The sequence below is a fragment of the Neovison vison genome, chromosome 10 (assembly GCF_020171115.1).
Source record: "Neovison vison isolate M4711 chromosome 10, ASM_NN_V1, whole genome shotgun sequence".
In the NCBI taxonomy this organism is placed as follows: Eukaryota; Metazoa; Chordata; class Mammalia; order Carnivora; family Mustelidae; genus Neogale; species Neogale vison.
The window spans coordinates 42,411,884-42,438,924 of record NC_058100.1 but is presented as its reverse complement, the minus strand read 5'-3'; the positions used below and the strand labels follow the sequence as shown (position 1 = coordinate 42,438,924).

Below are 27,041 nucleotides of genomic sequence, written 5' to 3'. Positions count from 1 at the left end.
ATTTATCCCTTCTTCCATTGATGGACATTTCATTTGTATCCAGGTTTTGACTATTATGAATAATGTTGCTGTGAACATTCTTGTAGATACGCTTTGGGGAAAACAATTTCTTATTCTCCTCAAGGATACATCGGGAGTAGAATTGCTGGGATTAGCTTTTTCATCCAACATTATTAATAATAAGTGTCCATGTTATGTGTGGCTTTCGTTAATTTGCCTTCTGTTCTGTTACTAAACATTGTGTCTATGAGACTCCCTATGATAGTAGAAGTTGTTACTTCTTTTTCATTATGATATAGTATTCCATTGTGGGTATACGCCATGATTTATTCATTTGTTCTCCTGTTGGATTGGCATATCAGTTGTTTCCAGGTTTTGGTTATTTGCTATTATAAACAGTGCTATTATGAACATTCTCGTACAAATCACTGGGTATCAATATATTAAAGTGTCTCTTGAGTACAGACAAAGGACTGGAATTGTTGCATTATTTATAAGGTGTGTGCAATAGCTTTTTTTTTTGGGAAGTACTTAACTTTTGACAGTGGGGACAGATTATTTTCCAAGTGTTTGAGGCAATTTATACTCCCAGCAGCAATGTATAAAATATCCCACTGAGCCACATCTTTTCTAAGACTTAGTATTGTCACATTTCTTGATATTTTCTGATTAAATGCTCTACCCGTGGTCTGGATATTCCTGGTTATTAGCAAGTTTGAGCAGCATTTGGTATGTTTACTGGCAATATATCTTCTCTCAAAAATACCTTAGGTTTGTCAGTTACTGTCTTTTTATTGATTTTTAGGCATTCTTTGCGTATTTCATGTTACTCTTTCCTCAGGTATATACTAAATCTTTTCCCAGCAGGTAGCTTGTCTTTTCACTTTAAGGTATCTGTTGATGAGCAGAAATCATGGTAATGGTTTTTGTTTTGCATTTCTTGTGCCTTGTTAAAGAAAAGTAGAGTCCAAAAGTTATCTCCCTACATTTTGCTTAATTTCCTATCCATCTGGAGTTGACGTCTGTGCATAGTTTAAGATAGGCATCCTTTTCATTATTTTTTCCTTACAAATTACCAATTTTTCCAGTTACACTTGTTGAACAGTTCCTCCTTTCCTTGGTGGATTTCCTGTGCTACCTCTGTCATAGACCAAAATTCCATATATTTAACTCTTTAATATGTTCAACTGGTCAAAGTCTAAATATTAATAAATGCTTCATCCTCTTCCTAGATAATACAAGGATCTCCAGCCTACATTTGTGATCATTGTTATGTATGTTAATTCTATTCTTCTTTAACCCCAAAGACATTACTATTTCTATTTTACACAGTGTTCACTCTTTAAATTACTCATGCCTTCTTAAACCTCAGAGCTGCTAAGATCAGTTTCCTCCTGGTGGGAGAATATTCTATAGAATTTCCTTCAGTGATCACCTGCTGATGGCAAATTCTGGTTTTGTTGAAATGTGTTTATTTCACCTCATTCTTGAAAGGTAATTTTGCTGGGTATATAATTCCAGATGTGCAGTATTTTCTTTCAGCTCATTAAGGCTGTTTTCTGCTGGTGGTCTAATGGCTATTTCCTTGAAGAAAATCAATCTTTCCCCTTAGCTGCTTTTTCTTTTTTTAAAGATTTTATTTATTTGCTTTTAAGCTCTTTTGTTTTGATGTTCTCTAATTTCATTATGTTGCACCTGAGTGTGAATTTATTTATTCTGCTTGGAATTCCCTGACTTCCATAGCTCTGTAGATTAGTGATTTTCATCGGGACTGGAAAACTCTCAGCCAGTACTTCTTATGCACTGTCTGTGCCCATTTATTTTCTCTCTTCTCTTCTGGAACTTCGATCAGACCATTTAAATCTTCTCACCTGTCCTCCAAGACTCTTAACCTTCCTTGATTGTTTGCCATCTCTGGAGGTCTCTGGGCTGCAATCCAGTACATCTCTTTTGAACTATCTAGTTCATTAATTCCAGTTATAGCAGTGTCTAACTTGCTGTTAAACCTGACCATTGTATTTTTCATTTCAGTTACTGTATTTCTTTCTTCCTAGCAGATCATTTTGTTTCTTTCCTCAGTCTTCTAGATTCACTCTATAAATTCCTTGTCACTGTTGGTGATTATAATTTCCCATCGATAGGATTGCCTCCCTTCTCCTGCCCGCTCTGGTCAGGGAGTACACCGCAGTGTCTGTAGTCCCCTGGAGTGGGGTGGGGACTAGCACATTTGCTTATTCACGCTTCCTCTGGTGCCTTGTCATACAGGGGTCCTAACTTTATGGGCTTTTCTGAGGGCAGAATGAGAGAAAAGGAAGAAGAGGACTTAACCCCTTTCCCCATTCTGGTCTTTACACTTCTAGCTGGTGCCCTCTTCCTCAGACTGAAACTCTTCTTTATACACAGATTTACAACAGCCTGTGGGCTCCTCAGGTTTTCCTCATAAGATTTAGCATGTCTGCTCCTCAGATCTAGGCTTCCCTGTCTGTCACCGTTTGTCAGGGACATCTCTCTGTCATGAGCTCAGAGAGGGAGCTGGTGGCCCATGTGGGTCACCAACTTGCTGCAACATCGTCATACAGAAAGTGTCTCAACTAGTGGATATTATTTAGTCATGGCTCAGGTTTATGGGGTCAAAGACAGGATCAGACGGGTGTTTCTGACTTATTCCTGGGGAGACAGATTTCTTCTTGACCTATTTTTTTTTTAATCTGTTCTTTTGTATTTCCTTTTTCATTAAGTGCCTTGGCTGACGCCGCCATGGGGAAGAGAGTTTTGCACGTTCCCTACAGAGACTCCGTCCTGACCAAACTTCTCCAGCCAGCTCTGGGCGGGAACAGTAGAACCGCTTTGGTAAAGTGACTTTCTTGCAGCGTGTGAGATTGATGTGGCGGTTGCTGTTGTCGTCACTGTTCCTCTCACAATTACGCTCTGTGTACTGTGACGTCACACTTTGCATATATGTAACACATTCTTCCCTTGCTCCTGACTCCTGGAACTCTTTCTACTGCAATGTTCAAATATTGCTCGTTTTTGTTTTTTATTCATTCTCTTCTGTAGTTTTCAGGTTCTCTACATGGAACATTACTATTATTATCCAGAAGAAACATATGAGTTTTCAAATCAAACTGAGACGTTTGTACTATTCTAAATTGGGCGTCATTTCAGGGCAGGACTAGAAGTCTGTCTGACCATGTGTGACCATGTGACACAAGGCAGGTGTTTAAGCTGGAGAGGAGCTGAACTATGTCACCTTAGCGGAGACTCCAGAGTCTTCCTAATGAATGCTGGTCAAGTGGGTACAATGTAGAATGTGTTAGAATCGGGATTCTCTGCCATTTGGCTCCGGGTGTGGGAAGGAACAAAGCCGGGCCAACTCTGCCTGCCTCCTGCCTGCTATCCTGGTTGGGAGAGAAATGCTCACTGCCCAGCCGGTTCTGTGCACACTGTCCTAAATTCACAGCAGAAGACATCCTTATTCTCTATCACTGAGCCTTGCAGCGTTTAAAAATATTGTAACGTTTTTCTGGCTGTCTGTCTGCCTATGGGCTTCAATGGGAACATCCCCCAAGAACCTGGAATTTAAAAAGGGCCCGTAAGATGCTCATAACATTAGACTACAAAGTCAAATGCAGCAGGTCTGAGCCGGTGTGTGCAAACACTGGTGGACTTGCAGGTCTGGGGGTAAGGCCCTGACTCAGGCGCTACGATGCTTTAACAGAGGTAGACGTGGTCGGGAGGAGGTTGGACGTTCCTCAAAGAGCACCTACAAAGCCAACATCCAACCGCTCGGTCCTCTGTGCTCCGATCCTATTTCTGGCACAAGTATCTTCACATTTCCTTTGCTTTATTTCTAAAGTGGATCTACTAACTGCATTCCCTCGACAGTGTTGCTGTGTGTTGGGAATACGTGTCCTGTGTTTGTGTCGTGTATCTGAGGTGTCCGTGAGCTGCCTCTGTGTGTGTGTGTGTGTGTGTGTTGGGGGGTACATGTGAGGTCGACATAGGCTGTAAATGTGGGTCGTGTGTGTTTTCCAAGTTGCAAAGCTCGAGCAATAGTGTAAATCACAAGATATTCTATGAACATTAGCCACTACAACAGACCCCTCTAAAATCGCTCAGGCTGAGAGGCCGTTCTTTACAGATCGCAGCCATAAGCCCGGCTGACCTCTGCTACGAAGAAACTTTGTCCACACTAAGATACGCGGAAAGGTACGGGTATGGGTGTCTACTATCCCGCGTGGCTCCCGGTTCTGAATCTGCCAGATTCTTCCAATACCCTTCCACCCAACGGGTTGGCAGCTGGGGAAGAGGTCTGGGAGGAGGCAGGACAGAATGCTTCCTGGGGGACCCGGGGCCCCCCTGAGCCTGTCACTCGGTTGCTCCAGCTCTGCCTGGGAGAGGCACCGGGAGCTCCAAACAATGGAGATGGACCGATGCCAATCCTGATGTGATTGACATCGGTCTCCCTGTATTTTCCCGCCGAGCGGCATGGCCCCGCACACATTTCTCCCCGTCACGTGGCTCACGGGGAGCACAGAGAAAGGCAGGCAGGGGCTCTTACGCTAGTAACATGGGAGGCCCGGCTTTCCCCTGGGCCGCTTCTCATTTCTCCAGGCCCCACGCATACGGATGATCGTCTCAGAGCAGATGGTCACCAGCATCTCCCTCCAGGGAGGGGCCGTCATCGCCAGGTTCCTTCTGTCCAGCGGGGCCGGGGAGCAAGTCTACACCCGTGGCCTGGGCAGGAGGCTGTGGCCCAGACAGGTTCCTGCTTTTTGAGGCAGGCAATCTGGATCCTGCTTCTCCAGACCCTTTTAAGAAAGATGAGGGTACGGGGCAAAGGAGCCTCCTCCCCTTTTGCGTGGCAGACACCGAGAAGCCTCCACTGAGACCCACCTGTCAGGTTCAGACGAGACCTTGGGATTCTGGGCCTCCCACCCCTCAGCGGCCTCCCTTAGGGAGGGAGGTGATTTCTCATCAGAGTCGGGGTGAAGAGCCCAAGAGATCAGGCATGAGCCATGCCTGACACGGGGCGGCTGCTCAAAACCACAGTTGTCACTTGTCCCACCCAGTAGTGGCCCCTGGTAGGGAAGGAGGCTTGCATTGCAAGGACACAGACTAGCGTCTCCCTTCACGGAGCAGCCTAGAGACCGTGTCACACCGTTAGGTGTTTCTTCCAGCATCTGCACTGTGAGCTCAGGTCTTTGGGTCGACTTTGTCTCTCCGCTCACCAGGTGCAAATCTGTTGCCGGCAGATTTCACACGAGAGACGATGTGATGCGGAGGAAGGAGAAAACAGGAGCCGAAAGTCCTGGGCTCACAGCCTGGCTCTGCCATGGGGCCGTGGGCCTTGGGGGCCAAGCCTTAGAAACCCTTCCCTTCCTCACTGAAAGAAGTAAGGTGACCACAGTTAGCCAATCAAAGCCCAGGATCCGCAGTCAAGCTCAAATTTCAGAGACAGAGTGAGTCAGGAATGTGTTAGCTCTGCCCATTTCTGGCCGGTGCCCTGCAAAGTGGCCCAGGGCCTCAGTGCCTGTTCTTCTTTGCACACGGAAGGGCTAAAAAGATCCAGAATAAAGCTGTGGTCAACACCTCGATGCTGATGAGAGAGTCAAAGGCAGAGAACAGCAAAGCACTGCTTGCACACGGAAATTCCAGGACGGCAGGTAAACTGAGTCTGGGTCCAGGCCAGCAGCAGGAAGGCCGGGAGCAGGATGGAGGGAGGGACCGGTTGCAGGCTCAGCATGGGGCTTGGGGTGGGGGGACACCTGCTTGGAATCACTGGAGCCCTAGCCCAGGGCAGCCTCCAGGGACATTTTGGCCATGGCCCTGGGGAAACACACTTTATTTTGAGACAGATTCTCAAATGCAGATTCTCATGCAATTGTAAGAAATAAAGGGCCCTGCCCTTCCTGGAGGGTCATTTTCAGTCTCATTTTTATTGCCATTTTTGTTCTGAAGCCATGGTTTCTCCCGAGACTACTCTTTCCTACCCAGAATTGCATCCATCTGACGTTGATTCTACTGATGGCCTCATGCACTTAAATGATGTTCAACTCTCCAGAAACCTTAACGGCAGCACCCCGACCGGCACCAGTAATCCCTGGGGGCAGCAGAAACACTCACGGCACCCCAGCTGGTTTTTAGTTATTCTGCTCCTCGCCTTTGATATTGCACAACTGTTGCTGAAATGCCTCCTCCCCTTCCAGAGTGGCCGCCCTGTCTGCTGGCCGAACAGGGTCCCAGGCTGCAGACAGGCCAGCCGACCTGGGCACGCCAGCTGCAGCAGGCTCGGGAAGAGTGGCAGCAGCGGTACCTGGCCGTCGCCCAGGTGAGCCTCGCTGCCTCCACCTGCGGAGGCCGGCCCCTGGCGGGGATCCTCACCCCGTTCCCAGATGCGCACGGCCGCCTGGGCAGCGCGCTCAGGGGGATGATAAGGGGGGCTTCTGTTTCCAGTGAGTGTGTAGTACGGGAGATGTGACAGTGACTTACATTTATGCTGTGGGCAGGGACAAGAGACAAGCCAAGAGGGTTGATGAGTGAGGCTGAGGGTAGATCCAAGGCTTCCCATCATTACAGTTTGTAGAGAATTTGAGGACCACGAACTGTCTTATGGGGATGGTATGATGCCCTGAACCCCGGTGTCTAGTGTGGCATTCACTGCCGGTATCAGATCCTAAGTGGGTTGTCCTGTGACTTTCACACATGGGTCGGGGAGATGCCCGCTTAGTTCCCCATGCACAGCACACTCCCGCCATGGCCTGGGCCCCAAAGTCACGGGCTCTGCATGAACCCCAAGTCAGGGACTAGGCACAGAGCCCTTGGGGAGAGGTGGCATAAGCCCGGCCGGCCTTCTGAAAGGCTCGTGAAGCCTGGAATAGAGGTGAGCCTCGGGCTCAGGGAGCGCAGTTGGGGTCGGGGGGTCTGCAGCACGGGGAGGCCAGGCCGAGTTAGGGCCCAAGGGTTCCAGAGGTGCGGACAGTAACAAGGACAGTAACAACAGCAAAGGATCTGACCCTCCTTACTCTCTATCTGAATTTCAAGATTTAAAAGTTTTCCTTGTGCCTTCACGGCACAGTCCAGGTCTATCGATTCTCTAGAAGGCCAAGACCGATCAGTACGGCACTCAGGGATGAAATGCGTTCAGGTGACCAGGAGAGTCCTACAGCCGTCATATTTGTCATCAACATCTGATGACCAGTAGGGGGAGCGTGGGATGTAGGGGAACAGGCTTAGCTGCGGCCTGGGGAAGGATGGGGGCGCCTGGGGAAGGATGGGGGGGGGAGGCAGCCGCCTGGGGCCTGGAGATGGCAGGGGGTGCGGTATGGGGGGAGGGGGCGCAGGGCAGGAAGGAGAGGTCAGGGTAGAAGGGGCCGATGCAGGGCAGCCGGGAAGGGGGAGCAGAGCTGGGGACTGGCTACACTTTGCAACAGATGAACTCAGCCCCTGACGACTGACCTGCCAAGGGTCTCACCCCTACCCAGACGAGCCCCCAGCCTCACTCGGCCTCCCTCGTCTGGATTCGCTTTACTGGGTAATTTTACGGGATGCATGGACCACTGGCTTTGGGAGCAAGCGGACAGGACAGGAATGCTGCTCTCTCCTGAGTGTGCGAGCCCTGGGACCTCTCCGTGTCTCCTCCAGGAGCGGCAGATGACCGAGACCTTCCCTCACCTCCTCAACGTCAACGAGGACCCGCAGCTCACGGGCGTTCTCAAGTTCTTCATTCAGACTGGTACTCACCACCTCCTCCCCCCACCCCGACTCCCTCTGCACCTGCCCCTGCTTCTTGCTTCACGAGCACGTTTCTCTTCCTTTGGAATCTCTCTTTTTGCGGTAAATACATGCAACACAGAGCTCCCCATGCTGACTGTTGTTAAGTCAGGGACATTGGTGCATTCACAGTACTCTGCATCCATCGCCGTCTCCAGAACCTTCCCTCTCCTCAAACCGAAACACTGTCCCCAATCAACAACTTTCAGCGCCCCTGCCCCAGCCCCTGCACTTAGGACTACTCTAGGCACCCCGTGTAATTGGAATTGTACCATCTCTGTCATTCTGTGACTGGTGTGTCTCACTTAGCATAATGTCCTTGAGGTTCCTTTTTTATTGTAGCAGGTGTCAGATCTCCTTCCCTCCTTTTAAGGCTGAGTAATAGTCCATTATGTGTGTAGACCACATTTTTTTTTAATCTATTCAAACTTTGGAAAATGACATCGGTTTCATAGTAATTTCTGGCTTTCCACACTCTGGCCCTATGCGCACGCCAGGACAGGAGGAGGATCATGCAGGATGGAAGTGGGGGGGCAGCCCCCCAGGAGGGCCAGAGTGGTGCTCTGGGCTCTGTCCAGGGGTCAGTAACAGGACAGAGACAGAATGTCACAGACCAGGACCTGGAGACCAGGCTTCAGCCTGTCTCCCAAGGCCCAGACACAATAGTTTCTTCCCCCAGAATTCCTACCAGTAAGGTGGAATTTGAAAAAAGTTAGGAATATCTCCCAAAAAGCGTGGAAGGTAAAACAATGATCCCTAAGGCAGTGTGGTGTGCAAGGACTTCTGGCTGAAAATCCTAGTGGTAAAATCCCCTTGCACGATCCCCTAGGGGATGAAACGGCATGGCCCAGTGTGCAACATGATCCTCCATCAAGGTCAAATCCCAACACACTGACAGACCAATTATCCTCATTCTTTTCAAGGCTCATGTGACGCTGGTCGGGCTCCATCGAACGCCATCCTTCTTCAGGGCTTGGGGTAAGTCTACAAGAGCCATCTTTGCCCAGCAGGCAAGAGCCGTGAGCAGTCAGCCCACAGGAGAGCCTCAATGTTGGTCTGGTCATCACCGGGTCAGGCCACAGAGCCGGCTGGACCACCCCAAACAAGATCCACTCCAGGGCTTGGGGAAGAAAGCCTCATAAGGGCTTTCAAGCCCTCACTGAAATCCCTGCTGCTGCTCTCCACTTGTCTCCTCGGCTCTGATGTGGGGACTTAAGAGGAAGACCCGTGGCCAGACGCTGTATAAGAATTCTGCACGAGGGACCCACGTAGATGACGCCCACCTCCAGTGGCTCACGTCTTTTCTGGTCTTACCCACCAAAGCGACAGCACCCCAGATCCCTGGGCTCAGAGCCCTCCCTCACCAACTGGGCTGAGAGCAAGCCCAGCCTTTGAGGTGATCGCCTCTAAAAAGGGAGGCCCCCTGCCCCCTATGGTGGTCCCTGTGACCTCATAGCTGTCCTCTACCTCTGTGGCCTGCCCACGGATTTCCAGCCAGGAGGCTCAATCAGCTCTTACATACCTCAGCCCTCCCGAGCCAAAGTGCAAGAAGAGTAGGAGAGGGGGTCTGTGCAGACCCTGCCCCGCCAGCCTCCAAGTCCCTTTTCCCGACTCCTCCAGGGGACCCCCCCCCCAGCGGCCTTTGCAGGTCTATAAATGGCCAAACTCCAGATGATCCGAGGTTAGACCCTTTCCTGCAGGACCCCTGGGCTCCGAGCAAACAAGAAATATGGATGTGCTCGTGTCTCGACACCCAGAATATTCCATGACAACCAAGGAGTCTAGGAACATTCTAGAACAGTTAAGCTGGTCATTCACAGCACACAAATAATATCTTGGGGGCAGCCAGTCTGGTATCTCTGACATGGTTTCCCAAGTCTTAGCTGGGTTTGCATAAAAAGACCCAGAAATGGATCTAAAGTTCTCTGGGGTATGTGAGTTATTTTCAGTCATTATTAGTCGCCTGCCCCAGCATCCCCTCAAACACATCTTTGCCACTGGAGGTCTTACCGAAGCGGGGAAGAGGGCAAACAACCAGAAATGTTCGCTAAAGTCATCGCTATTGTGGCTCCTTAGACAAACTCTTATCTTTTTAGAATTTCAGATAAACACGCTTCCTTCACCAATCTGGATGGGACAGTGATGGTCACACCACACGGCGAATGCAAAGTTGTTGTTAATGGGGTGCCCATCGTGGCCAAGACGAAGCTGCAGCACCTGGTAACCCTTCCTGCCTGGTCACAGAATTCCCTAAGTCCCACCTGCGAGCTAGGAGAGGAGGATCCGGACAGGTTCCTCCGCACTCCTGCTGCGGTGGGGCCGGGCGGGTGCTGGGCCCCAACCACCCCGTGTCCTTCTGCTACAGTGTCATGATAGACGTGGTCGTGGCTTGGGGTTGGGAGATCTGATAGTCACTCGCTGTGTGTTCTTGGGCAAATCACTTTGCTTCTCTGGACTCCAACTATAAAACAGAAAGGAGCGAACTAAAAGTTCATCAAGACGCTTCCCAGCTCTAACGTTTTATGACATCTTAGACTTCTTAAAAAACCTGCCACAGGGAGGGACTCACAGATCCTGGGCCCTCCGTCTCCTCCCCATGCCTCAGCCGGAGTCCCCAGCACCACAGGGACCCTCCCCAGCCTCCCTGTGACCCAATCCCCTCTTCAACCCATTCCTCACACCGTGGCCACAGAGAACCTTCTAGACAAGCTATTGGACCACGCCATCCTGGAAATCCTCAGTGACCACACTTTCGGACACCTGTGTGAACCGCCCCATCTCCCCGCCTCCTCCAGTCTCACTGCTCTGCGCGAAGGTCACGCTGACCTTCTCTTGATTCTTCAGAACATCCCAGGCTCTGTTTGACAGCAGCCTTCCCTGCCTTGCTGAAACTTACCGCCCCTGACCTCTTAGCTTAAATAGTGCACCTTGGGAGAGGACCGCTCTGATCCCTGGTACATGGCAGGTCCCCTCGCCCTTCTGCAGAAGCACCCCTTTTCATTCAAGCCTCTTTCTCAAGCTATTACACTATTTGTCTGTAAAGTCCTAGAGGGGAGGACCCAGCTCTGTTTGGTCCCCACTGGGATCCCCGGGTCAGAGCTGGGTGTGGGATACAGAAGTAATAAATGAAAGCACGCACACAAAACCAAGACGCCAACCTCTTCCTCTCCGTTCTTGGGTCTCTTCCCTCTCTGGGGAACTCATGAAGGTCTTGATTTAACACAGCCAGACTGGGCTTGGGGCCTTGGCTTCCCCTGGAGCAGGCTGACCCCACACCCCTGGTCTCCGCTCTTCTCCCCCTGAGCCACGTGTCTCCTCCCCAGGACCGCCTTATCTTGGGATCCAACAGCGCCTACCTCTACATTGGGTTTCCTTCAGAGCGAGGCAGTGAAGACTTGAGCAGGTTTGACTATGACTTCTTCCAGCTGGAGAGAGCGGCTGCAGAGGGAGTGAGCGTGGACAAGCTCGGTGAGCAACCCCTGGCCCTGCTTTCTAGCATCTTCCGTGCACTGATCGGAAAGCAACTGCTTTTGTTATGCACTCTCCTGCCTCCCTTAAGAAAATAATCATTTACTGTTTCAAAGTGCAATGTTTGGAACGTTCAAATAGGATTTCCATATACGTGCAGAAAGAGGGCATGTCTAATATTTAATTCGTTAAACTGCTTCTTTAATAAATGGAGTAGGGAGGAGGCGGGTGTATCCCACTGGCCCTTGAACAATAGGAGTTTGAACGGCACGGGTCCACTTACATGTGGTTTTTTTTTTAAATATAGCATAGTTCTGTAAATGTACTCTCCTCTTTCTTAGGACTTTCTTCTCTCTAGCGTACTTTATTGTAAGAACACAGGATTGTTGTAAGAATACATAGAACATACAAAATACACGTTAATCAACTGCTCACTGCTGAGTCTTCTGGCCAAAAATAGGCTACTAGTAGTTACGTTTTGAGGGGGTCAAAAGTTAAGTAGGGGACTTTTTTACTCTAAAGTGGGGGTCAGGGCCCCAATCAATAGTTCAGTGAGTGGACACAGGGACATCCCCCTAGGGGATCAGAATCCCTACCCAAGGCTCTGCTTCGACATTTTTTTTTTAATGATTTTTTTTAAAAAAGGATTTTATTTATTTATTTGACAGAGAGAGCTCACAAGTAGGCAGAGAGGCAGGCAGAGAGAGGGGAAGGAAAACAGGCTCCTTGGTGAGTGGGACCCTGAGATCATGACCTGAGCCGAAGGCAGAGGCTTTAACCCGCTGAGCCACCCAGGCGCCCTCTGTTAGGACGTTTAAAGGACGGTAATTCCTTTAACCTTATTTCCGCGTTCTGGAGGTTTTACTCGTGTTTCCCCTGCTCTCCCCAGGCGCCCTGTGGCTCTCAGACACAATTCCCACTGCCTCGTGGCCAGTCACCTGTCCTCAGTGGCTGGACATGCTCTGCCCCCCTGCCCTGGAGCCTCTTGCCATGGCGGGGAAACTGTGTGGGAGATTCTCAATTTGGAATCAGTTTCTTGAGAATACAGAAAAGTTTCAAGAGTCGTGTGTAGAACTCTCATACACCCCTGAGCTCCTGTGTCAAAATTTACTACCCTTGCTTTATCATATACCTGTGTATGTGTGTATATATGTAAATATGTGTGTATATATATAGATAGATATAAAATCTTTAAAAGTATATATAGATACATTTTTTTCTGAATCATTTGAGATTAAGTTGCACTATGGACTTGATGCATGTTGAACTAATTGTTTGTGTCAGTAGTGTCCTTTATAGCATCAAAAAATTCAAGTCCAACACGTAAGACCACATTCAGTTGTCATGTCTGTCTAGTCTCCTTAAACCTGGTAAAGGTCTTTGTCTTTTGTGACCTTGGCATTTTTAAAGAGTAAAGCCCCGTTATTTCGTATAATCTTCCTTAATTCATCTTTTTGGTGGCTGCCCAGTTTCTCCACTGTGAAGCTACTACCTTTCTTATTAGTGTTTCATGAGGAGAGGCTTTGATCTGTAGACACCCTACACCATCCCTTCCTCCACACGTCTTATCATCCTTCGATCATTCTTGCTCAGATTATGATGATGATTTTTGTCAAATGGTGCATCTCTGGTTCCAGACTTTCTTCTACATTTATTTGAAAACAATCTGCCACAGCCTCTCTTTTTTTTATCCACTTGCTTATTTCAGTATGAACTCAAAGAATCTGGTTTTACACAATGGGTTTTAATCTTTTGCTTTCAGGGTCTATTTTGATGAGCAAACCATCCTAGATATGGCCCGGAGGAGTCCCTAAGCAGATCTCCGTGCCTTTGTGACATGTCCCCATCGTTCTTTGAACACTAGCCTCCTTTCTGGCAGAAGAACATGTTCCAGGTTCATCTACGGACTCTCAGCCCCAGCATCCTGACTCCTTCTGGTTGAGAATAGCATTTACAAATCAAGATCTGGAGCTAGGTGTGCAGACCGCTGTAACGATAAATGGATATAGCTCTATGGACAGACGGATGTACATCTCCCTCAGACAAATGGATAGCTTGGTCTATACCCACAAAACCATGAGTTCCTAGTGATGAATTCCACGTTCAAAGCTCCAGGGGCTAGTCTAGTTTTCCCTTGGTGCAGAAACCTTCTAGTATAATATTTATGTCCCATTTTTCTCCACCTTCCTCTGGATTCCATCCCCTGGAGCAGAGGGAGAGGGAGAAGCAGACTCCACAGTGAGCAGGGAGCTCCACACAGGGCTCGATCCCAGTACCCAGAGATCATGACCTGAGCCAAAGGCAGATGCTTACCTAGCTGAGCCACCCAGGTGCAACGCTACCCCAGCACCTTCTTAAGCATTTGTCCCTGCAGGATCCCCTCCCCTGCACCACCAAATGCTCTCTGTGGGTCATTCCCATCACACAAACATGCTCCACTATCTTCTACCATAAAAATAAACAAAACCCTACCTTGACCCATCCCCCTTTAGCTACCGCCATATTGTTTTTTGTTCCCTTCAATAGAAAACTAGTCAGCTATTCCCACTTTCTCATCTCCCACGCACGCCCTGGCCTCCTCCAGGCTGGCCTCCATCCCGACCATTCCTAGACGCTGTGCACTCTGTGTTCTAGATCTGTAGGCACCTGTCCACACCCATCTCACTGAAATCTTGGCAACGTTTTATACCATTGAGTATGCTCCCCTGTGAACTATTTTCCTCTTGGAACAATATGCCCTCTTGGTTTCCTTCGAGGCTGGTTCTCCCACATCCCCTTTCCTGGTTCCCCCTCATCTGAGCCATGTTGTGCTTGGACCTTGGGGCTCTTCTCCAGACGGTGCTCCCCGGGTCCTCATCCCGCCTCTAGCAGTGCTCAATGCCATCTTATGGAAATGAGCCTCAGCAGCTCTGCTTCTTGCTATCTACTCGCTCTCTCCTTGGTATCTTCATTCAGCCGCCTTCTCGATACCATCCCCTGCACGTCGCACGGACATCTCAACCACTCGCTGCACCCTCTTTTCATACCCAGGATTTACCACATTGCGAATTGCTCAAGCCCCAAACCTAGCCTCCTCCCTTCCCTCACTTCGTGATCCAGTCCACCTTTCTTCCATCCGCTTGCGCTACCATTTCTGTGGAAGCTACCTACTTCTCTTGCCTGTTATTCTCAGGTTGAAAAATATTCATCAACTTCTCAGTGTAAGACTAAAATCCAAACTTCTTACCACGACTTTGAAGGCCCTATATAGTCCACCACAACCTTATCTCACACCACTCTCTCGTTACTCGCTTTGAAACTCCCTGGTCTCTTTGCTGCTACCTGGAGGACACACCAAGCCCTCTTCTGCCTCAGGGCCTTTGCACTTGTTGCTTTGTTTTTCCTTGCTGCTTTGGCTCATTCTCAGCTTTCAACTCTCAGCTGAAATCTTACCTTTCAGATAGATCTTCCCCCTTTCTTGGTCTCATCTAGTTACTCTCTTATGTAACTCCATCTCCTTCCTAACATTTATCACATTTAAATTTTTACTTACTGCTTTACTTGATTATCTATATATCCGTGTGAGACTCTCAGCTCTAACTGGGATTTTTTTCTCTTGTTCATCCATTCATTTGTATCTTCCTTCATTCAATAAATGTTAGCTGAGCCCCTGCTATGTGCTAGATGTGCTTCTTAGTCCTGGGGATCCTGTCCTGCTAGAGAAAACCCAGCCCTGGGTTTCTGAGTAAGATATTCCTTCTGCTCTCAACCTGCCTGCCACCCCCCAAAAATCTGGGATTCCTCGAAGTCAAGAGCATTCGAAGCTCTGATGGTGTCCTTCCTTATGTCAGGGAGGCTCCAGAGCACTGTCCTGTCTCCCACACCCAGGCCCGGGGTGGCTTTGCTCAGGGCTCTCCTGGAGCCTGGGCAAACTGGCCCTCCATGGAGAGCTTTGTGCTATGCTGGCCCCCAGGCAGAGGAGCAGCTCATACGTGCCAGGCCGACCCTTTCCCTGAGCACACAAGCTTGCCTGAACTTGCCTGAAAACCATGGATGAGGGCCACAAGGGATGCACTGACATGCATGTCAGTTTCTCCCTTTTCCCTACGCCAGAGTATATGCCTCTGAATTTTAGCAAAATAAACAGATGTGAGATTCACCTCCTTATCCTTTGCTGCTGCGGTTCCTGACCCAAATGGACAAGACTCTGGAGTACTAAGCCACATACTCCATTTACCCATGCGCACCTGCCTCCCCAGCCCAGGGCCAGAGGCGCAATAAGGGGTAACAAGCCCCAGCCCCCAGTGGAAAGCACTCGGCCTCTGTGAAGTTTCTGGGTCCTCAGCAAGGCAGCCTGGGGACAGTTCTGGGGAGGCAGACCTCAAGGCCGCCGCGGGCCACGGTGTGGACCCATGGGCAGGAAATCCCTAAAGAGCTGAGAGTCGCTGACACAAGGCAGCATCAGCCTGGGTGCGGCAGGGGGACCGGCCGTGCCCCCATCTCCAGCACCCCCAGCTGCAAGCCGCCCAAGGAACGGAAGTCAGAACAGGTTACCTGTCGGGCCAGCTGCAGCTTCAAGAGGAATCCCCAGACCTTCACGGGGCCAACCCTGTTTTAGGCTCCCTACCTGCCTTCCGGAACAATCTGAAGCCACTTTAGTCGAGGACCCTGAGACCATGAATGGGAACCAGAAGCGGGGAGATTCCTGTGGGATGCCCCCGAGATTCACGGGTTGAGATGAGTCGTCATTTAAGAGAGTCAGGTGGTGGTTCTTCTCCACACTTGGTTTTGTTTTTAAAGATTTTGTTTGAGAGAGAAAGAGAGAACGTGCATGGGGTGGGGACGGGCAGAGGGAGAAGCAAACTCCCTGCTGAGCAGGGAGCCAGACTCAGGACTTGATCCCAGGACCCTGAGACCATGACCTGAGCCGAAGGCAGACCCTTCACCAACTGAGCCACCCAGGTGTCCCTGGTTTTTGTTTTTGTTTTTTTAAATTACATGCTTATAATTTTAAAATGCAGACATTTGTTGAACAATCAAATGACTGAGGAGCATATGCATTCCGTCCCGGCTGACAAGTGCTCCGGAACAGGAGGCCAGTGCTCAGGAGCACGTGCTGTCCTCCTAGGGGCCGCGGGCCGCGGGGACGGGAACGCAGACCCCAGCATGCTGGCTGTGTTCCAGGACTATGTCAAACTGATGCCGCTGGTGGCGGAAGCGAATCAAATGGGCGAAGAGCTGGACAAGGTAAGAGCTAGAGGACGGTCCAGCATTCAGTCCAGGAAGGGCCCCAGAGAACAGGGTCCACGGCCCCTCATACCACCGCCACGGCCGGCTCCGTGGTGTGGATGGGGACATGGAGGCCTGGAGAGGTCAGGACCCGGGACGCCACCATGAGCCAGTGACAGAACCCAGGTCAACACCCAGAACTCTCCAGTCCCAGCTGCTAATGCCATTCCTGCCACCTCGGGCCACCGAGGCCGCCACAGCCACCAGGGCCCCGGAACTCAGGACCGCAGACCAATGCCTGCCCGCCGAACCACCCCATCCCAGATTGCCCTCCAGTGGGGTTTCTCTGGGTCTGGCACCCCGAAGCTTTCTGTGCCAGAGAGGACCTACATGGGGGTTGGCTCCCTGGTGACACAGGACCCCAGTCCTCAGGAAACTTGCAAGAGACTTTCGTCGGGAGGGTCAGAAAAAGGGAGAGACCGGGCAGGGATGGTGCGGAAACGCAGGGTGACTCAGGGCAAAGTGTTTCTCTTACCAGGGACTCAGAATGGAGCTGAAGGTGAAGAATTTAGCGTCTTCAGACTCCAGGGGCTATGACCTACAGAAAGAGGTCATGGTGAAGGTGACGCACCAAAGGACTCGTGAGGTGACACGCCCCTGGGGACGGGGTTTCGGAAGTACTTTCCCAGGGACAGAGGTCAGTTCAATCCCTACAGCCTGTGGAGACCCAGAGAAGGGACACCACGTGTTCCAAGTGTGAGCTGGGACCCTGCGGACAGAGGACCCTCCCCTGTGGTTCCCTCCTGGGTCTCTCCCACACGGCACCAAGTCCTGAGACTGCCCCAACCACCAGCACTGAGCACTTTCTGTTGAATAGTTTTTCAATTTTTAATTTATTTGAGAAAGAGAGAGACAGCACAAGCAAGGGGAGGGGCATAGGGAGAGGGAGACGCAGACTCCCCACTGAACAAAGAGCCCGATGCGGGACTTGATTCCAGGACCCAGAGGTCCTCATCTGAGCCGAAGGCAGATGCTTAACTGACTGAGCCACCCAGAAGCGCTATTTTTAACATGAGTACCAGAAGGGAGCCCGAGAGTTTAGCCAGCCCATGGTTGTGTCTGTGTGTGAGCGAGCGAGACAGAGCGAGAGAGACAGAGAGGTGTGTCCCTCTGGAGAAGTGAGAAAATCTGCATGCTGGTTAAGATTCCAGAAAAAGCCTGGCTGATCCTTTCCCATGGTTGCCTTTGCTCACTGCCAGGAGGGTCCCCTTCAGGTACCTATGACCTCTTGCTTTTCTCTCTGCCCAACAGAAAAGACTGGGGAGCTCCATTGGTGTCTATTACGTATTTCTGCCCTTGGAGCAACCCCGGGACCTCTGGCCCCAGCCCAACGTGCTCTCCTCAGCCTCTCTAGACGAGCCCCGAATGCTCCAGGGGCATCTGGGTGGGCAGCCAGAGTTGGCAAACGTGCCACTGGCGGAAGGGACCAACCATCACTGGGTGATCTACCCTACCAAGCAATGAGCTGGTACTCCTCTGGGTCTCATCCTTCTGCTCGTTCCCCCAAAGTTGTCAAAATCCTCTTAAAGTTGTGTAATGTCACAGGAAAAGAGTTATAAATGGATACTCAGGGACCCATGAATGTGTTTCCTGCCAGGCACCAGGGTCACAGAGTCTCAGCTCGATGGGCCCACCACCGGTTGGGAGGGCCCATGGAGCCGACCTGAGCCAGGCCAGACTGGAGCTGAACTTTTTTTTTTTTTAAGATTTTATTTATTTGACAGACAGAGATCACAAGTAGGCAGAGAAGCAGGCAGAGAGAGAGAGAGGAAGGGAAGCAGGCTTCCCGCGGAGCAGAGATCCTGATGCAGGGCTCTATCCCAGGACCCTGGGATCATGACCTGAGCCAAAGGCAGAGGCTTCAACCCACTGAGCTATCCAGGCCGGAGCCTGAACTTCTGAGACATTTTTCTGTTCTTTTTGGTCTCTGCCTCTGACCCAACACTGCGGTGGCCTCCTCTGTACCCCTGGGGTGAGGAGAGAAGCGAGACAGGTCCCTGTCCCTTTGCGTCACAAATCTCACAGGTCTGGAAGCTGGAAGCCCGAGATGGTGGCACGGGCGGATCTGGTATCAGGCGCTGATTCCATTCGTGAGGGGCCCACCCTCCTGGGCCAGTCACCTCCCACAGGCTCCGCTTCCTCATCCCATCACACCCGGGCTTGGGTTTCAATGTACGGATGTGGGGGGACCTAACACTCAGTCCAGAGCCGCAGCTGGACGCCGGCCCCTCGCACGCCCCCAGTGCAGCTCTGGGGGGGTCCAACATAGGGGCCGGCCAGGGCCATGGGGGGAGAGGGAAGTCTCCACTGGAAAGGCCGGCTGCACTCACTTTTCAGGAGCTCCCAGGCAAAAGCTTCCGGCCAGGGAGTCTGTGTCCACGGTCACCCCCACTAGTCCTGTAGAGCCTCGCTGACGCTCAGAGGGTGGGGCTGTTCCTCACTGCACTCGAGGCGGACAAGAAAAGAAAGAAGTCTTTTAGGGTCCGGAAGGTGTTCTTTCTTTGGAAGACACATTACACTCAGAGAACGAGGTGTCTGTTGAGTTGTTTCCAAGTTGCTAAGACAAGGGGTTGCTCGGTTTACCCGGTAACCACTTCTGATGGGATGTTTATGGTCCAGAACATTCCATCTCACTTGCATGCCCTCTCCCCGCTCTGCATCTTATGCTTCTGTCCTCTCAGTAGCCGTGTCCCTCACCCAGTGAGGAGACAGACAGTGGCAGGCTCTCAGGGGCGTGAGCTCACACGTTTATCACCTTATTATTCTGTAGCCCAGACGCCCAGCCCGGGCCCCCCTGCATGAAAACCAAGGCCCTGGCAGAGCTATTTTGCTTTCTGGAGGCTTGAGGACAATCTGTTTCCTTGCTTCTTCAAGCTTCTAGAGGCCTCTCCTCTCCCAGGCTCATGGCCATCATGCTCCATTTCCAAAGTCAGCCACGTGGCATCTCCCTGACCCAGCTCCGGCCACTGTCTCTTCAACCGCATCTTCCGCCTCCTCCTTCCACATTTAAGGTCCACGTGATTACACGGGGCCCACGTGGATAACCCAAGCGAACCTCCCGATTTGAAGGTCAGCTGATAAGTAAACTTGTCTCCCCCTGCAACGACTTCCCTTTACCACATGAGGTAACACACGGGCAGGTTCCCAAGACTGGGACACGGACATCCTGGAGGGTCATTCTTCCGCGAACCACGAGCCTCAAACCTCCATTCCTCCTGGGAGGGCCTATCGCCTCCACTCTTTGTCATCTCCTCGGAGTTGTTCAGTTCCAACAACTCGAGGATGCTGAAGTGACGGGTCAGGAATGAATGTGGACAAAGTCTGTGGAGAGCGTGGTATGGTCCTGGGTACCCCAAGCGCAGGCCACGTGAGGGAGGTGAAGTCAGACACCGCTGACTCATCCGTGTGTTTCCAGGTGTGGATCTGGTCGAAAGCCAAGTTTATCAATAGGAAATTCCTAATGGAGGAACTTTACCAGCGCTTCCTGGAAGGGGAAGCCAGCCACGTGGCTCGGGAAGATGACCCTTTCTGGGACCCTGTCGAGGCCGTGCACCTGGGCTCGGCTCACGTGTGGCTCCAGCCCCTCGCCTACTGCATGAGGCTCGAGGAGCAGGTGGAGTTCCTCAACTGCGACGGGACGGAGGAGGCCGTGCTGCACGTCCACGTGACGCCCTGCTCCCCGGGGGGACAGTGGGTGTCTCCCTCTTCCCTGGTCCTGGGTGTGCCCAGCAGAGGGCTCACAGCATGCCTGAGCTCTCCCGGGAGGTGGTCAGCTCGGTGCCCCGAGGAGCTTACTCAGCCACGACTTGGCCAAGCCAAATCTAATTGGATTTTTGCCATGGCGGTCAAATCGGCTGACCTGGAATTTTCCAGAGTCTGGTGAGGAGGCCCTAGAGCCGGAAGGGAAAGCTGGTTTTCCAGCTCATCCCTTCTCCATCCAGGGTATAGGATCCAATCATTTTTTTGTTCCTTTTCTCAAGGTGGACACTGAGGTGCCTTTGTTCCCCAGCCTGGCCTCATTCTGGGTGGTTATTCGACCTTCTGTGGGGATGGGCTTTGCTTTAATTCTGCTGTATTGTCTCTCCGCCTACCTCTGGGGAGCCTCCTCTCTTTCTCTCTTCAGGCCAGAGGCAGTTCGAGCAGTTTTCACAAAAGCCCAAGTCTCTTAGCAATCCTAAGAGAAGAGGCTGGCAGGCAGGGGCTCTGGTCTGGGGACTCGGTCCCCTCAGGCACCCATGGCAGCCTTTTTGTCTTTGTGAAGAGGCAACAGGCTCAGAAAGGGGGTGAGAGGCTGCAAGGTCCTGTGACCCAGGGACCGAGCTGACCATCGACTGTCTTTCTTGCGACTCTATGACACTTTCTGATCTCTGGGCTACCTCGGGCTACTGGTTTGCTGGATGGTTCTGGGCTGCTGGGTTGCTCTCACGGCAAGTTAATAAAGCAGGATTCTAGCTTCTAGGCTTTAGTCTTTGTGAGCTTGGTGGGAGAAATGGCCCCTGTTGGAAAGTCCAAATCTGCAAACTTGTAGGCCTGGAGTTGGCTCTGGACTGTGAAGCGTCCACCAAGGAAAGTGGCACCTTGAGAGGCTGCCTCTGGGTGGCCAGACGGCTTTCCCTGGGTAGCAGCCCCTTTCTCCCAGTGGGAACCTACCTGGGTCTCCAGGGTTAGCGCATTTATTGCATGAAGTGGATACATTGCTGTCTCCTCCTCAAGAAGGCTCTGAACTCCTTGAGTGTCTATTGAATGAATGAATTCCACAGCTGGTAACATCCCCTGTCTTTTCTTCAGAGACACGAGCCATCTCTTGAGGAGTCTCCATTGTCCCCTTTGACCACACAGTCCTAACAGGCTGGGCCCCGGCTAACCCATGGTCCATGTTCTCCTTCTCTATCTGCAGAGCATGTGGTGACGAGGATGTGGTTATGGACCCTTTGGAGCTGCTGGGCAAGAGGATGGATTTCCAGATTGGCCTCGTGCGGTGTCTCGGCATCAAGTGGCTCAAGGAGGGCGCCGAGCGGGGCGTCCAGATGGGGTACCGGCCTGCCCCGCGGAGCCGTGTGCACACACTACCCACTCGTGGGCCCTGGTGGGAGGGAGTCTTGCCTCAGGGGTCAAATACGAGTGTACCATGAAGTTTTCTTCAGTTTCCCCTTGCCCAGCTGTTCAGTGGAAGTTGCATTTCCTTCAAGGTTGTTGGACAGTAAGCCACGTGTGCTGAGAGGAATGACTGAAGCAGGAGTCACAGATTTTGTCTGAAAGAATATCCAGGAAAGCTGTTTTATCTATATGGGATACTTTGGGTTTGTTTTTTGGTTTTGCTTTGTTTTTATTTTTGTTTTTTTTAAGTTGGAAACAGAAGGACCGTATCACGATATGGCAGAAACACCAGATAGGCTTAATTAGGCTGAAAGGATTTTAAGTCATCAAGGGAAGTTTTGAAGGACAAAAACCAAACCACCATCTCACATGGAAAATGAACACTTTTAGAAGTAGAAAGTATTTATCGAAGTGTTTATCCATTTCCTTTTTGTTCGACACGTAATACCCTCCATGTGGCGGTGCTTCCCATGGTACGTAGCTGAGACGCTGGGGCGGCATTCGTGACACGCAGTGACTGGTCATCTTGGATCGACCGACCGATCCAGACCATCATTCTTGGGCTCATGTGATCCTTTTCTTTAGTAATGTGTTCCTTCTGGTTTTAAATGGTGTTTTCTGCTCTTTCAGGTACAAAATTTATGATCTTTCGAGCACTTTCTATACCAAGCCTGTATGGAAAACTGTGAATCCTCAAATAGAAGAAACTGTCCAATTTACAGCCTTAAATGCGTCTCAGGAGTTTCTGAACTATTTACAAACAAATGCTCTCATTGTCGAATTATGGGGTCTTCAAGGTACCCCGTTTACTTCCTCTTTGGCGTGATGCATCCTTCCATCAGCTTCCACGTGTTTCTGGGGCTACTGAGGGACGGAGGGAGAGGGCGGGAGTCAGGGTCTTAACAGCCAAGAGCCATCTTCTCCTAGGTCCCTGGGCTCAGGTTCACAGGATATACAGTTTAATTCTCTTCACGGGACCCTGGGGACCGAGGGGGGGAGTTTCTTTCCTGGACGCTATCTCTCCCACATTGCAGAAGGCTGTGCCCGGCTGAGCTCCTCTCAGCCAGATGTCATGGTCACAAGTGAAGGCCACATCATGGTGGACACCAAGAAAATTTCCGCAATGATGGATACAAGCCAGGTGTGCACATTCAGGTGGCATTCAGGTAGACAAAGCAGATGACAAAGAAATCCCAGGGGACAGCTGTTGAGGGATCAGCAGAGTTCCTTCCACTTAACAAGTGTTTTCTTGATTTCCTCCTGTGTTTGAGGGTCTTAAACCCTGCTTTCTACCACCCCTCACCACCATCTAGTTGTGTCCTGGTAGTAAAATTGTCAGTCCTAAAAGGTATGCAAATAAGCCAGCCAAAGGCTAAATGGACGTGTTTTTTGTAGACCACCTCAAATCAGATATCAGAACTTTATATGAAGTTGCTCAAGTTAGAACAGGAGACGGAACTGCTCAGAAACGTTAACAGAGCCTTGAGAAAGGAAAATGTGCTGCTCAAACACTCACTCGAGAAAGTTGCTTCTGCCAAACCAGGTAAGAGACAACCCAAGTCCTGGCTGTTTACTTTTTAAACTTCTACATCTGAGAGGTGTGTTTGTATTTCTAAGAAATTCACTTAAAAAAAAAAAAGATTGTATTTATTTATTTGTCAGAGGGAGAGAGCACAAGTAGGCAGAGCAGCAGGCAGAGGCAGGGGGAGAAGCAGACTCCTCGCCCAGCAGGGAGCCTGATGTGGGACTCGATCCCAGGACCCTGAGATCATGACCTGAGCTGAAGGCAGAGGCTTAACTTACTGAGCCACCAGGTGCTCCTCTAAGAAATTTACTCTTTAATGAGTTGAACTAGATCTTGTTTCATTAAAAAATGCAGAACTTCCCCCCACTTCTGCTGGGTAAGGTCTCTTTGGAGGGTCGCAGCGATGCTGCGTAAATGCTGTTGGGGAATGTCGTCAAAACACAAATGCAGGCACTTGGAGGAACAGACGATTAAACAAATACTGTCTTTTCTCACTACCTCAGCACGTAAGCCTTCAGATACCCTGAAGGTCCCTCCAACGCCAGCACAGCTGCCCGCAGCCGGGGACAGTCCTCACGTGTCTGCCCAGCGAGCCGGCTCGGACAGGGAGCTGGCCATGGCCCTGAAGGTCTTCTACCAAAGCATGAACGCGGCGAGAGGACAGTTTCTCAGACTGAGACATTATAAACCTCCCGTAAGTAACCAGAAACCCGGGAGCAGAAGGAGACTTTCTCCATTAAATTCAGGCGTTTGAGGGAACTGCACTGCCTAAGCTTGTGGGGGAGGGGGGAGGGGAGGGGCGTGGACGCCTGAACGGAGTGGCCTCGGCTCTCCTGGAGGGACATCGTGGGACATCCGGGCATTCTTTGACTTTGTGATTAGCAGAGCATTCCCGAATTGCAAATGGGGCTATTGTTATAAACCAAATAAGATACTGTGGCAGAAAAACCATGACTACTTCAATAGATTCAGAAAAAGCCTGTGATAAAATTCAGCATCTTATCATGGTAAAAAAGTCTTAGCATATTAGGAACAAAATGTGCATTCCTGAATTTTATAAAGGCCATCTTAAACACAGAGCAAGCATGAGGCGGAGTGGCAAATCCTGAATGCTCTCCGTGTTGCTTCAGGAAGAAGTCCGAAATGCCACAAATCAGAAGTATCTGTTTCCCACTGGACTCGAGACTCTTAACCAGCACCACAAGGCAAGAAATACAAGGTAGAAAGATTGAAAAGGGGGAAACAAAATCATAGGAACAACAGCACATATTTCTACAGTATTTACTAAGTGCTTTAGAGTTACTAACTCAATTCTACAACAAGCCCTTGCAGTAGGAACCAGGATTAGCCTTATTTTACAGTTCAGGGCCCTAAGGCACAAGAAGGGTTAAGTAACTTGTGTGAAGATACACAACTAGTTAAGTAGCAGGCCCAACCTCCAAACCCAGCCAGGGGCACTCCACAGTCTATAGCCTTCCTATTACCCCAGGCTGCCTCTGTTTTTATTCCCAGATGGCATGTTTGTGTAAATTAAAAATCCAGAAGACTCTAGAAATTAACTACTGGAATTACAAAGTTGCTGGAAAGAAAATCAATTTTTAAAAATTAACTGCATTTGAATGTAACAGCATCAAACAGAACTACCTTGTATAGAAGATGCCATTTATAATTGTATCAGATATATAAAGTACTCAGGCTTACAATTAACACAAAACTATAGACTTCCACGGAGAGCACTTTGAAACTCGCTTGAGAGACGTTAAAGATGTACATAAAGGACGAAACATGCCGTGTCTGCATGGTTGGGCTGATTTGTTCTTGTAAATCTGTCACAGCTCCCTGAGAGTCCGTGTAATCCCAGTCAGATGTAATGGGGTCTGACAAGATGATTCTGTCATTTAGATAGAAGCAAAAAAAGTGAACAATAGCCAAGACCAAGACCCCAAAGCATCATAGGAAGACTGGCCCCACCTGACACCAAGGTCTGTTTTAATGCTACTGGAACACATGGTAACATCTCGGTCCCGATCAGATAAGGTGACCGAGGAAAAGGACAGAAGACCCAGAAACAGATTCACTCAGGACTGGGGACTTGAGAGATGACGGATGAGACGCAGTGGTCGTGGAGAGGATGGATTTTTCAACAAACGGTGCTAGAATTAAGAATACCTACAAGGAAAAACGAAACTGGAGTCTTACCGAAGAGGACACCGAGATCACTTTCAGGTGACAACTGAGGACCCAATCATGGACGGTAAGAGACTGAACACAACTATGAGCTCATGGTGGGACATGACAGGACAAACAGTGATGGACGCACCGACATTGATATGGTAAACTTGGGCCCAGATACCCAAACAAAGCCAAAAGAAGTTCGGAAGGGTTATTTATAACACATTTAACCTACAGCGAACTAATATCCACAGTCAGGAACTACATATCAAAAGGATAAACAGCCCAGCAGTGGGGGAAAAAAAAAAAGTGGTCAAAAAACCTAAACAGGAACTTCACAAAAGAACCAAAAAAGTTAATAAATATAAAAACAGTGCTTAATGTCATTAGAAGTTTGGGAAACACTACCTGAAACCACAATGAAACCGTACCATAAACCCAACTGTACCGGCAAAATTTTAAAATCTCAAAAGCCCGAGTTGTGGCGACCGTCTGGAAAGAATGGAAATCGGAATGGCCACTTAAAGCATTTTTTTTGCCATTTGCCCTAAAAAAGTTGAAGCTACACCGTCCCCAGAAACCTGCCACTGTCCTCCAGGGAGTTCACTGGTCCGGCAGAGGATTCAGCCCCGGTGCCCTGGTGCAGAGGTTCTTGAAGTGTGGTCCCGGGCCAGCAGCTCCAGAATCATCAGGGGTCTTAGAAATACAAACCGAGGGCCCTGCCAGCCCTCCTGAACCAGACCCCTGGGCTGCAGCTCTGGGGTCTGCGCTTTAACCAGCCCTCCAGGTGGCTCTGTCTTGAAGTTTGAGAACCATCTCGCAAGACATTCAACATACGGAATGAATTCACTTCTCTCCTACGTGTCCAGAACAGTACTCATTATATACACCATTCTGGAGAGCACGGAGGAAACAGTCACACAGATCATTTCCTATTCTGTGGTTCAGTGAGGAAGTGGCTGGAAAACCCTACAGAAACCTGGGCCTACACACACTGGCTGTTCATACCATCTCCCTTCCACCCGAGAAGGAGCCCCAAACTGGAAACATCCCAGTGCACACCCTCCTCGCCGAGGAACACCATCCTGCTGTGAAAACAAACTCCAGCCCCCCGGCCACACGGGGAATCTCCGCCCCGACCGAGCTGACCCGTAAATCACAAAAGGCACCACGCAGTAGGATCGCATAAATGGTCAAGAAACAGGCAAAACAGACTGTTGAGGGCTGCATTCCAGGCAGTAAGTTAATGCTTAGCAGTCAACAGGCTAGTGGTTATGCCTGGTGGAGGGGGTGAGCGGGAGGGGCTCGAGAGGCAGGTGCTTTCTGGGGCAGGTGTATTCACTCTAACACATTACAGGTACTCATTTGTGTGTTTATCTCATAATAAAAAAGAAAGAAAAGGTTTTAGGTGAAAAGCTAAAAAGAAGCCACAGCCTGTTTGTATTACTTCTCACTGCGAACATATAAACAACTACCTTCAAGAGAAAGTTGTGGTCAGAAAACACACTGGAGAAAATGGCCAAGGTACCTAGCAGCCATTTCACGAGTGACCCTGGAGGCAGAAACCGAGAAGACGCCCAGGGACGGGCTGGGTGCTCGCGCCCCTCTCAGCACCGTCCCCCTCCAGCCCACCCGCACCCCTGCAGCCTCTTCTCGGGCACCTGCTTACCTGGGGTGGGGGACTCGGCAGCCCAGCTTCCCCTGTCCACGGGAGAACCGCCAGCTCCGCACGGTCCTT

General features: G+C 50.3%; 1 protein-coding gene across 1 annotated transcript in view; it reads left to right on the top strand.

Annotated features, from left to right (window-relative positions):
• The window catches only part of LOC122918542 (kinesin-like protein KIF28P), a 70,530-nt gene that overhangs the window by 42,710 nt on the left and 779 nt on the right, over window positions 1–27,041 (top strand). The window contains exons 7-21 of the mRNA XM_044267087.1: window positions 2,739–2,850; window positions 4,142–4,209; window positions 5,557–5,641; window positions 7,654–7,735; window positions 8,697–8,751; window positions 9,870–9,993; window positions 11,097–11,241; window positions 16,349–16,467; window positions 16,988–17,095; window positions 19,925–20,199; window positions 21,407–21,541; window positions 22,237–22,403; window positions 22,641–22,747; window positions 23,002–23,149; window positions 23,635–23,825. Coding sequence (XP_044123022.1) covers window positions 2,739–2,850; window positions 4,142–4,209; window positions 5,557–5,641; window positions 7,654–7,735; window positions 8,697–8,751; window positions 9,870–9,993; window positions 11,097–11,241; window positions 16,349–16,467; window positions 16,988–17,095; window positions 19,925–20,199; window positions 21,407–21,541; window positions 22,237–22,403; window positions 22,641–22,747; window positions 23,002–23,149; window positions 23,635–23,825 — 1,921 coding nt within the window. The remainder of the gene's footprint in view (window positions 1–2,738; window positions 2,851–4,141; window positions 4,210–5,556; window positions 5,642–7,653; window positions 7,736–8,696; window positions 8,752–9,869; window positions 9,994–11,096; window positions 11,242–16,348; window positions 16,468–16,987; window positions 17,096–19,924; window positions 20,200–21,406; window positions 21,542–22,236; window positions 22,404–22,640; window positions 22,748–23,001; window positions 23,150–23,634; window positions 23,826–27,041) is intronic.